Raw genomic sequence first — 12811 nt, 5'->3', positions numbered from 1 at the left:
GTTCTTTGGCCTGCACTAGGAGTGCAGTTTAGGACAACAAAATCCAATGAGTCCTCAAGATTGTTTGCATCCCATTGCACAACCACGAAACACCAGCCCCTACACGAACTATGCCTGAGCTTCCCTGTTGCAAAATTCTGGGTGAGGTTGCGTCCTCTATTCAAAACGATGCATCACTCTTTGCTCTGGATTCCAGGTCGCCCCCCTCCTCGGGGATCAAAGCCCCCGTCTGGAGAGCAGCCCAAGGCTCCAGCGCCCCTGGAGCGGGTCTACCAGGAGATAGCCATACTGAAGAAGCTTGACCATCCCAACATCGTGAAACTAATGGAGGTGAGTTGCTTAGATGTTGACCCACTGACAATGTTTTCATTGCATGCTGAACGTAGGCCTTGGCTGAACCAGCTTCATTGGTACGACGATGGCCATCGATCGCTCATTGTGCCAATCAGTTTCTGAAGCAATTTCTACACATCTGGCAAATGCATCAACTGGGGAAATGGTGATCAGGCAATCCAGGCCTGTCTTCCATGCCCTCTCCCTCCCACTAGAGGAACGTCACTATATTTAAGAGGGAGTTAGATGTGGCCCTTTTTGCTAAAGGGATCAGGGGGTATGGAGAGAAGGCAGGTACAGGCTACTGAGCTGGATGATCAGCCATGATCATATTGAATGGCGGTGCAGGCTCGAAGGGCCGAATGGCCTACTCCTGCACCTATTTTCTATGTTTCTATGTTTCTATGAATCTCCTTACGGTTGAATTCTCACCAAGCACGCCCACCCTCCCTTCAGTTGCCGTTCCCTTTTAATAGTTTCCCCGGCTGTTGTAGGGAAAAGGATAGTGAGGGCTAATACCTAGTATATAGGGATGTGGATTGTGCTAATTGTTGACAGCGAACTGCAGACAAAGCCTACAAGTAGACACATGGAATGCAGCAGTGATGACACCCAAGTTTCAGGAACTTCATAGGTCACATGATAGCGTGCACCCATTGTTGTAACAGAAAATTGCCAATGAAGTTGGACTTGTGGATAATCATTTAAATCTGTAATTAAGACCTAGTTTGTTACCTAATTAAGTCTTTCTACAACCTCCATTCTGCAATCAAGGCCTGGTTTCACGGTTAATCAGGTTTCTGTGTAACCTTGTCAGCTGAGAAGGTAAAAGGTGTACCAATGTCACGCTCAGGAGATCAGCTTTGACTGGTCTCCTAGTACGTACCAGTTTTAATAAATCGCTCATTACTTCGAACAACGACTCTGCGTGGCCTTTCAATATGCTCCTACACTAACACTGCTTGATGTCTGGTCATGTTATTTGATCCACCACAGCTTTGTCACTGCCAGGTGGGGATGTGAGACATGTTCGCCAGCAGGTGGACCCCAGTCCCTGGACCCCCCTCTAGTAGCTCAGCCTGCACAAGGCATTACTCCCCTCCCATCCCTCACACTGACCCTGAATATTCCACCACATCAGCTATTCTGTTTGGGAAAATCTTTATGTTAACAAGAGGGTGCATAAAATCTGGTGTCCAACATTGTAGTCACAACCACACGTTTTAATTTGGATGGATGGATTTTGAGATAATTTAGTATCACCCGAAATGCTGGACATAGAAAGCTTTCAGACAAGTGCTAGAATGTGGGTTTACTAAGGATATGGATCTGTGGGCTGGCATGGACATGATGGGCTGAATGGCCTTTTGCCCATGTTGTATGACCCCATGACTCTACTTCTGAGTAGAACTTAGAACAATATAGCACAGTAACAGGCCCTTCGGCCCACAATGTTTATAGTGAACACGATGCAGAGTTAAATTAATCTCATGTAATTTATATCCCTCCACTCTCTTCATATCCATATGCATATCTAAAGGCCTATTTAAAGGCAGGAGTACAGAATATAGTATTACCATTACAGAGAAAGTGCATTTGAAAAAAAGTGCAGGGTCTGCAACGACGTAGATTGGAAGATCGATAATTCATTCTTCGTGTATGAAAGGTCTGTTCAGGAGTGTGTTAACAGCGGGGAAGATGCTGTACATATATCACAACAGTCAAAACTCCCTCGCTGGTTCTCCAGTACATTGGGACCTCCGGAACGTGTATATATTCAGGATTTTCTGCCCTTTTAATTCCATTTTGTTTGAATTCTCTCTCTTGTTTTCAGGTTCTGGATGACCCCACTGAAGATAATCTTCACATGGGTATGTTTTGGCTGTTGCAGTATGGAGGGAAATGCCTTTGTGGTATTGCAGCAATACTGTAGCAGATAGTGTTTTCACTGTGTTGGACAAGAATATCCTTTGCTTCCTTTGCCTTGCCCTCCTGTAAGATTTTTTTCCAGCTGTGCTGTTTCCTCTCAATCAACCGATATTTCTTCTCCATCTCTGCTGACGTTAGCTCTCCGACTTTGGTTTCAGGACTGAGGTGGGTGGGAAGGGAGGTCAGTCCGTGGCCGCTCCGAGCTGCAAGCTCACCTCCACAGCCTCCAGCAGTGGGAGAGGAGCAGGGGCAAATGGCTGGACTTCCCCCTCTCGGGACTGAAGTGCTCTCAGTCCCAGCTTCCTGCCGGCGGGAGACATACCTGTGGTCCCACAGGGCAACAACCTCTCAGAGAGCCAGTCCCTGTCTGTTCACCCTCCTGTGCCGTCCACAGTGTCGGTCACTCTCTCGTGACATGGGTTAGTCCACAGAAAACCAGGCTACATCTCCAACACAACATGAAGGCAGTGCTACACTGTCTGAGGTGCCGTATTTCCACTCTGCTCTCTGCTCCCTGAGGTGCATGGATTCATCCTTGTGTAGGAAAATAACTGCAGATGCTGGTACAAATTGAAGGTATCACAAAATGCTGGAGTAACTCAGCAGGTCAGGCAGCATCTCTGGAGGGAAGGAATGTGGAGAAGGAGAGAGAGAATATTCCTACTCTCCAGAGATGCTGCCTGACCTGCTGAGTTACTCCAGCATTTTATGGATTCATCCTTTATCACTCAATAGGAGGAAAAACATGGGAGTTCCCACTTGGTGTCTCTGTCTATGATTTTATTTACCTTTCGGCATTGCTGGCAAAACCCTGTGCCGTTTTGAGACTTTCCCTCCTGCCTCCACTGTTGTTGTGTGGTGGGCCTTTGTTTCCCATTCTAGTGCATGGCCTTAGTGATCCTTAGTTTTGTGCGGGCTTGTGATGTGGGGAAAACTCTTAAAAGATGGGCAGGGATGTCCGGTGTGGAGAGCAGTCAGCAGAGCTGGCCTGCAAGGTCCCTGAGTGTGACGGGGCCTGGCTCAGACACCGAGAGCTGGTCAGAGCGAGTTATCAGAAGAGGTTGCAGGTGTCAGTGAGGACTACCTTGTGTAGAGAGGACTGTACATCATTGTCATTACCAGAGGTGTTGATCAGAGGGTGGCTCCCAGGGAAGCCTGGGCACATCGTGAGTTGGGTACCACCTCTTCTGTCAACATCTTACTCACTTCTCATCTGATTAGCACAGAGTTTTCTGATCAGCACAGTTTTCAGCTTGAGAATTTCTCCTGGCATTTCTGATCACTGAGCCTTGAGGGAATAGCAGCAGCAATTATGTGGGCGGAGGGATGTTTACTGAGATCCCAGTTTAGATCAGTCTCCCTGTTTTTTGCAGCTCTGTTTACGACTGCAAGAGATGTACCTGGCCCTTCAATGCAAAAAGCATTTTAGCGACTAGTGTTAACTTTCCCCAGAAACGTGCATCAAAGTGTTTAAGGCCATGCTCACACAACTTCTACAATGGCTATTTCCTCAGTGTAACGCAAATAAACTTCGGCATCAAAGCTTCCACGATACGCTTGAAGTTACAGGTTGGCTCCCGGCCATGTAGAGCAAAAGCAAGAGAGTAAAAATGTTTCGACAAATTGTGCACCAAGTTATTTTAAAGTGGAATAGATTCAAGTATTTGGAACTATATTTGTAGCCTTATTAACCCAGAATATATTGCCATATTTCTGTTTGATTTTTTTTTTTAACATTCGTGTTCATTTTCTGTCCTTTTCTTGTGCTTGCAGTATTCGAGCTGATGAGCAAAGGGTAAGTTCTGTAGTGAATCATTAGTAAACGCGGCCCTTTTATAACGCTTGATTCTGCTGAGCTTCTAACTCCCCTCTTTCATACATCTTTTCTCTCCCACAATTTCAGCCCTGTGATGGAGGTGCCAGCGGACAACCCATTCTCGGAGAAACAGGCACATTTCTACTTCAGAGATATCATCTTGGGCATTGAATATTGTGAGTGTTAAACACCATGTTGCCATAGCAACTGCCTTCCACATAGTGATCACATTTTTGATATTAATCTCCCTTGCAGTACCTTTTGTTTTGTTACCCTGATGGTCATCTTGGAAAAAAATTGTATCCTGCTTAAAAGTATTAAAGGAATATTTCCAAGAATAATTTTAGATAAATATCAGGAAAGATTTCTCAAAATAGCAATAGCAATAGCAAAAAAATGTGTGGCGGTCACTTGGAAAGATCACAATGAAATAAGAATTGCAAGATGGTATGCAGAAATGCGTAGTTGTATCCCATTAGAAAAAGCTACTTATAGTCTGAGAAATAAATATGATTTCTTTTTGAAACTTTGGAACCCATTCACTTTAAAACTAGGATTAAGAATTGGAAATATTTAATTTCAGGATTGTTTTGATACCCCTAAAAAGAATTTAATAAGAAATTAGCCGGAAGTGTTTCCTTCTTGTCTCCAGGTTTCCTTCTTTCTTCTTTTTTTCCTTTTTTAATTTATTTTTTATTTTTTATCTTTCTTCTTCTCCTTTTTCCTCTTTTTTCTAACCGGGGGGTGGGGGGGAGGGGGGTTGCGGGTGGGGAGATAATACAGAACAATACAAGTATAATCGAATTTAAAATGTATAATCGAATTTATAATGTAGGTACCATCGCGTACTATGAGTTCATACATGTATTTGTTTTGTTAAAATTTAAATAAAATTAATTTAAAAAAGTATTAAAAGTAACTTTTAGCTCCATTTTCAAGAAACAACTTTAAACCATTTGACTAGTTTGAACTATTTTCCAAAATGCAAAACAAGGGGGGAAAAAAATCTCGATGAGAAGTGTTTCATAATAGTGTTTTAAATGATCATTTTGTGATCGTTTCCATTTGGAGTAAAACTAATCGTGAAATGATCGTGTTGGAAGTTATGCTTGTGACTCCAGTGAGATTTCTGTAACAGGACTTCAGGAGATGATCTCATTCCTCACGCAATGCCCTGTCCGTACGTAGCTCGACTTAAAAACAGTTTCTTTCCCTGGGCCATAAGAACTGTGAATGGAAATACTTGACTTGATGTGACTCTCATTTTCGTTGCACTTTAAAAAAAAAACAAACAGTATCTTAGGTGCAAAACTCATTTATTATTTATTAGTTTTTATTGTTTTTTATTGATATTGGTACTTGTTGTGTTGGTTCCTATGTTTGCGATTGTTTTTGAAAGATTTGCACTGTCGCACTGTTTCAGATGTAGCACTTCTAAATTTCGTTGTACTGTTCGTACAATGACATTAAAGGCATATTATTATTATTATTATTATTATTATTATTATTATTACCCCCGTAAATGTACCAGCCCTCCAACCCAATATGCAGAGCAAAGGGGAAGAGTGCAGAATATAGTTCTCAGCATTGTAGCGCACCATTTCCAGAGACAGAATCCAATATCTGCAATGGGATAGAGGTGAGTGCCATAGGATATGGAAGGATCATTTAGAAGCCTAATAACAAAAGGGAAGAAATTACAGATTGGGGATCATTTTTATACTCATTCGGAAGAGGCTGGGTGCTGAATCTTTTGCTTTATGGTCATTAGGATCGGAGTCTTTAACCAACACCCCGACCCCTCCATCTTCCTTCACTTTGATCTGTATCCCATTCCCTCCCCCCTCAATCTCTATCCCACTCCCACCCCCTCAATCTGAATCCTCTTCTCCTCAAACTGAGTCTCACACCTCTACCTCTCATTCTGGGATCTTATCGAAACGTATAAGATTATTAAGGGGTTGGACACGTTAGAGGCAGGAAACATGTTCCCAATGTTGGGGGAAGTCCAGAACAAGGGGGCACAGTTTAAGAATAAGGGGTAGGCCATTTAGAACGGAGATGAGGAAAAACTTTTTCAGTCAGAGAGTTGTGAATCTGTGGAATTCTCTGCCTCAGAAGGCAGTGGAGGCCAATTCTCTGAATGCATTCAAGAGAGAGCTAGATAGAGCACTTTAGGATAGCGGAGTCAGGGGGTATGGAGAGAAGGCAGGAACGGGGTACTGATTGAGTATGATCAGCCATGATCACATTGAATGGCGGTGCTGGCTCGAAGGGCCGAATGGTCTACTCCTATTGTCTATTGTCTATTGTCTATTGCCTATTCAACATTCCACTCCCACTTTCCCCTGATCTCTCACTCCCCCATTCTCTGAACTCCAATCTGTAGGAATTCCCTGTAGGAATATCGGAGAGAAACCTCATTGCCATCTCTATGTCATGAGGTTGAAGTTAGCCTAATCACCTGGAATTGTTGAGGGTCATGGAGTTAAACAGCTCCGATTCAGTTTCGTGGGCCCCAGGTTGCTCTGACCATCAAGTCAAGTCAAGTCATGTTTATTTGTCACACACACATACACGATGTGCAGTGAAATGAAAGTGGCAATGCCTGCGGATTGTGCACAGAAAAGAATTACAGTTACAGCATATAAATAAAGTTAATAAGTTACTATAGTGTAGACAAAAATTTAGTCTCTGGAGTTATAAAAGTTGACAGTCCTGATGGCCTGTGGGAAGAAACTCTGTCTCATCCTCTCCGTTTTCACAGCGTGACAGCGGAGGCGTTTGCCTGATCGTAGCATCTGGAACAGTCCGTTACTGGGGTGGCAGGGGTCCCTCATGATCTTGCTTGCTCTGGATCTGCACCTCCTGATGTATAGGTCCTGCAGGGGGACGAGTGTAGTTCCTATGGTGCGTTCTGCCATGCGTGTGAATAAAGTAAACCCGTTTTATTCTCCCCACAATCCCCATTAATTCTCCCCACCACATATTCCACCAACTACCAATGAACCGGCCGACCATCTGACTGTGTGATGTGGGAGGAAATGGGAGAATCTGGATCACAGGGAGAACCTGCAAATTTCACACAATCAGGATCTGGAGGTCAAGATTGGGTCTGCGTCTTTGGAGCTGTGGGGCAGCAACACTACCCGCCGCGCCACTCGTCTGCCCTGTATCACGTGAGGTGCCGATCACGAGCATGGCTGTGGCCTCTCTCCTGTGTCATTGCCCCGTCCACCTCTACCACCGCTGGCCGCACAGTGTGAAGCGGAACCAAAAATGGGCCTCGGTTTATACCTCGTTTATGTGTGTGTGTGTGCTGGCGAGGTGAAGTGATTGAATCTTTCACTTTCCCTAGTACACTACCAGAAGATCATCCACCGAGACATCAAGCCCTCAAACCTGCTGCTGGGGGACGATGGTCACATTAAGATTGCCGACTTCGGAGTGAGCAACCAGTTTGAAGGGAACGATGCCTTGTTGTCCAGCACGGCGGGAACCCCAGCGTTCATGGCGCCGGAGATGCTGTCCGAAGCCCGGAAGAGCTTTCACGGGAAGGTAGGTGGATGAGCCTCCATGTCCCAAAGGATGGAAGCCCCTTGTGCAAGGAAAGCTGGTTGGTGATTTCCACCGCTACACTCATTCACTTCCAATCAGCCTCGTGCTCTGAACGGCAATATTTAAAATTCTGAATAATAAAATAATCCACCCTTTCTTATCTCTGTAACCTCTCTGCGGCCCCTATACCCCTCCTTGTTTCTGTAACCCCCTTCCAGTCGCAATATCCCACCTTATCTTTATAACTTTTTCCGGTCCCTACAACCCCTCCCCACCCCCCCCCCCTCTTTCTATAATCTCCTCTGGGCCTCATCCCCATCCACATCTCTGTCATCCCTCTAGTCCCTAAATCCCTGTCTATCTCTGTAACCATTCTCAGCCCCAACACCTCATCCTATCATTGTAACCTGTCGGTTTTCCTCAGGGAAGGGAGGATGTGACTTCTGAGGCAAGGAGTCAGATGCAGTGGTCGGACTGATAGCGATGTGTGGGTGAAGAAAGACAGGGTATGAGAGGCCTGTCTCCTGCCATGGGGGGGGGGGGGGCAGAGAGATTTGTAGTGGAGAGGTGGGTGGGGGGCACATGGATGGTCTTCAAGGATGCGTTAAATGTGGATAATGTCTGTTGAATTGAGAGACATTGCTCAATCAATCTCTTTATGGGTCAATCCCTCCTTTGGGATAAAGATTGCCTTGCGTTTGGTGTGACATTAGATTTATTTCAAGGGTCAGCAGACAGAATGGATAAATTCCCAATGCAAAGTGTTCAGGCCAAACCCTGGATTGAAGCTGGAGGCTGTGGATTAAAGTTGCCTCCTTCTGACTGGATTGTGGGCAGATACTCCACATTTGCTTATTTTCCCACGTTGGTGTGTTTATGAGTCAGGGTTGGCACGGTGGAGCAGTAGGCAGAGGGTTTGGGATGGGAGGGTGGAAGATGCCGAGAAAAGGGATTGGGTTAATGCCACCCATGAACCAGAACATCAGGTGTGTAACAACTGTGTGAGCACAGCTACTGACGGTAACACCTTGTTCATCTTGACTTGACTGGACCGAAAATATCAATGCACTGTCCAAAAAGGTGCAGGGGGCACTCCTAAGGACCTTCGACAACTCTGTGGTGGCATCAGCCACTTTCTATGGAGTGGTCTGCTGGAGCAGCAGCATCTCAGCAGCGGAGGAGAAGAGACTTGACAAGCTGGTCAGGAAGGCCAGCTCTGTCCTGGGTTGCCCCCTCGACTCAGTACAGGCGGTGGGAGAGAGGAGGATGATGGCAAAGCTAACATCGCTGCTGGACAACGACTCCCACCCCATGCAGGACACCATCACTGCACTGAGCAACTCCTTCAGTGACAGACTCCTTCACCCCAAGTGCGTGAAGGAGAGATATAGGAGGTCCTTCCTTCCCGCTGCTGTGAGACTGCACAACCAGCACTGCTCCCAGCAGACGGGTCAACTGACCAGTCAACAGTAACAGTAAAGAAAAAACACAGTAAATGATGACAATTATTCTTATCATATATCATATCATATATATACAGCCGGAAACAGGCCTTTTCGGCCCTCCAAGTCCGTGCCGCCCAGTGATCCCCGTACATTAACACTATCCTACACCCACTAGGGACAATTTTTACATTTACCCAGCCAATTAACCTACATACCTGTACGTCTTTGGAGTGTGGGAGGAAACCGAAGATCTCGGAGAAAACCCACGCAGGTCACGGGGAGAACGTACAAACTCCTTACAGTGCAGCACCCGTAGTCAGGATCGAACCTGAGTCTCCGGCGCTGCATTCGCTGTAATTCGCTGTAAAGCAGCAACTCTACCGCTGCGCTACCGTGCCGCCCTACCTTTATTTTTATTTATATTGAATGTCTCTTGCTATCCACTTTGCTGCTGTAACACTGCAAATTTCCCCGGTGTGGGACAAATAAAGGAATACTAGACCAAGTGGACCCGTTGGGCCCATTCCTCGTAGACCGTCAAAATAGGCCCTCACCTCTCCTCCACCATTACACTGAGCACCGGCTCACCACAGGGCTGTGTGTTGAGCCCCATCCTTTACTCCCTCTACACTCACGACTGCGCCCCCACCCATCCCACCAACACCATCATCAAGTTCGCGGATGACACGACTGTGGTTGGACTCATCTCAGAAGGAGATGAGACAGCCTATAGGGATGAAATCCAAAGGCTGGCAGCATGGTGTTCAGTGAACAATCTGGTCCTGAACTCCTCCAAAACAAAGGAACTTATAATTGACTTTAGAAAAACCAGTGGAGATTACGACCCACTCTACATCAATGGGGTCTGTGTGGAAAGGGTACCAGCTTTCAGGTTCCTGGGTACGCACATCGCAGAGGATCTTACCTGGTCTACCAACACCATCACCACAGTAAAGAAGGCACAGCAGAGACTCCACTTCCTGAGGATCCTCAGGAAAACCAACTTGCAGGAGAAGCTCATGTTGTCCTTCTATCGCTGCTCCATCGAGAGTGTGCTGGCATACTGTATAACCACATGGTATGCCAGCTGCTCAGAAAAGGACAGGAAGGCCCTTCAGAGGGTCATCACGACGGCCCAGAAGATCATCGGCTGCTCACTGCCCTCCCTGGAGCACCTGTTCAGCCTACGCTGCCTCAGTAGAGCAGGCAAAATAATAAAAGATCCATCCCACCCCGGCCACCGTCTGTTTGTTCATCTGCCCTCTGGTCGACGTTTCAGGTCGATCAAATCCCGAACAAACAGACTTAAGAACAGTTTTTACCCCAGGGCCATACGAGAACTGAACACTACCTTTGCACTAGGCAACACCGTTAAAAAATCTTGTACTTAATATAATTGTATTTAATTGTATTTATGTATTTATTTGTTTTTGCATTTATTGCATATATGTTTGTACGCACCGTCAGGATTGGCTATTTTTTAATTTCGTTGTACTCGTTGCAATGACAATAAATGAATATTATTATTATTATTATTATTATTAGAGGGGGAACAGGGAAGGGGAGAGGGTGTCGTCACTGAGTGAACCCTGGACTCAACGCCTCTCCTGTATTGGTGTAGCACCCTCAACCCCCCCACTCAATCCCCCTTATCCGCCCCTCCTCCCCCACTGATCCACTCCATTCCCCCTACCCCCACCCCCCTGCCCCCACCCCCACTCCCCCAGCCCTGCCTCCACCCCCATTCCCCCCTCCACACCCCTATTCCCTCCTCTTCTGACCCCCACCTCCCTCCCCTCCTCCCACCCCCACTCTCTCTCCTACCCACCCCCACTCTCTCCTTCCCCCCACTGTCCCCTTCCCCCCCACCCCCACTGTTCCCCCCCACCCCCACCCCCACTGCCCCCTCCCCCACCATATCCTCCCCCCTCCCCCACTCTCCGCACCCCACTCTCCCCTCCCCCACCCCCACTTTCCCCGACCCCCTCCCCCTACACCCACTCTCCCCGACCCCCCCCACCCCCACTCTCCCTCTCCTCCCCCCACCCCCACTCCCCCCCTACCTCCACCCACTCGGCCGCCACGCCCACACCCCTCCATGGAGCCGTTGACTGCGAAAGGCACTTACCAATGGGGTGGGGGAAGTCCCCACCCCAATCCCCGGCGAGAGGCGAGGGGAGAGGGGGGAGGTGCGAGGTGCGAGGGGAGAGGCGAGGAGAGGGGCCGAGGGAACGACTGAGCGCGGGCGGGCGTCGGCACTGCCGGCGGCCATCTTGTTTTAGCGAGCGAGGAGCAAATGATGTCGAACGTGGAGCATTGTGACGTCAGGAAATGGGTTAGAAAGTGAATTTTTAAACTTTAATATGTCTGTAGCTTTAAAAATGTAGCTTCAATTTGAATTAGAGTTGTTACATAATATGCCCAGGATAACGGTGAGTAACGTGGCGCAGAAATTGTGGCGATACGGTGTGCCGTTTTGGCTGTGCGAAGCACCAAAATTATGGTGTTCACAAACACACATACACACGGACAGAGAGTTATAGTAATATATATATATATATAGATATAGATATAGATATTATATTATTATTATTATTATTATTATCTTGTGTTTCAGGCTCTGGATGTCTGGGCTATTGGAGTGACCTTGTACTGCCTGGTCTATGGCAAGGTAGGTCAAGAACTCGCAGGGTAAACTGTCCCAGGTTCTGGGATAGTTTCTTCCCAGCTGTTATCAGTCAATAGAACCGTCCTTTCACCAACTAGAGAATGGTCCTAACCTCCCATCTACCCCACTGGAGACCTTCAAACTACCTTTAATCGAGCTTTACTGGATTTTATCCTGCACTAAACATTGTTCTCTTTATTCTATATCTATATACTGTGGACGGCTTGATTGTGATCATGTATAGTCCTTTCGTTGACTGGATAGCACACAACTAAAAGCTTTTCACTGTACCTCGGTACGTATGACAATAATAAACAAAACTAAACTCGGTGGTAACCAGTAATGTTAGGCTGTGAATCACTTACTGCTTTCCACTGTGGTCATGGGGTTTTGTACATGTGAATTCTCTCTGGCTGGCTTGTGCCAGGATTATATCTTAAATCAGAGCAAGAATTACATTTATCACAGGTGACCTCCCATTGAAGATTCTGCTCAGAATGCAAAAACACCAGGCAAACTTCAGTGTAAGAAAATAACTGCAGATGCTGGTACAAATCGAAGGTATTTATTCACAAAATGCTGGAGTAACTCAGCAGGTCAACGTCAGTGGTCACATTGGCTGTGGGAGAGAGGAAGACATCAGCAGACTGGTTAAGTGACAAAATAGTAGCAAAGGGGAAGTGTGAGATACTGCTTTGGGGAGAGCAAAGAAGGAAATGGAAAATAGGGTATGTGTAGAGCATTAAGCAGAGGGAACATTGAGAGAGTATTTCCACTGATTCATCCGCGTAACCAGGACTGGTACATGCAGTGGTTCAGGAGGCAGAAGGGATACTTGCTGTTATTGACTGAAGGTTGGGGAAGTCACACTCTCGTTCGGCCACAGCTAGAAGTCTGCCTACAGGTGAGATCACCACTCGACAGGCAGGATGTGCCAGCGGGAGAGAGGGTGGCGAGGAGGTCTGCAGGGAGGGGGTGCCGAGGAAGGGCGGCACAACGCCAGAGACCCGGGTTTAATTCTGACTACGGTCACTGTATGGACGGAGTTCGCACATTCTACCT

General features: G+C 46.8%; 1 protein-coding gene across 1 annotated transcript in view; it reads left to right on the top strand.

Annotated features, from left to right (window-relative positions):
* Positions 1-11752, top strand: part of LOC144590118 (calcium/calmodulin-dependent protein kinase kinase 1-like) — a gene marked incomplete at its 3' end in the record, with an annotated part of 61530 nt that extends 49778 nt beyond the window's left edge. The window contains exons 6-11 of the mRNA XM_078394975.1: positions 197-330; positions 2168-2204; positions 4036-4057; positions 4166-4254; positions 7437-7636; positions 11699-11752. Of these exons, the coding sequence (XP_078251101.1) occupies positions 197-330; positions 2168-2204; positions 4036-4057; positions 4166-4254; positions 7437-7636; positions 11699-11752 (536 nt within the window). The remainder of the gene's footprint in view (positions 1-196; positions 331-2167; positions 2205-4035; positions 4058-4165; positions 4255-7436; positions 7637-11698) is intronic.
* Between the last annotated feature and the right edge of the window lie 1059 nt (positions 11753-12811).

Source organism: Rhinoraja longicauda, unplaced genomic scaffold (genome assembly GCF_053455715.1).
Source record: "Rhinoraja longicauda isolate Sanriku21f unplaced genomic scaffold, sRhiLon1.1 Scf000143, whole genome shotgun sequence".
NCBI classification, from domain to species: domain Eukaryota; kingdom Metazoa; phylum Chordata; class Chondrichthyes; order Rajiformes; family Arhynchobatidae; genus Rhinoraja; species Rhinoraja longicauda.
The sequence above is the reverse complement of the archived record's forward strand: the minus strand, read 5'-3'. Positions and strand labels throughout refer to the sequence as shown.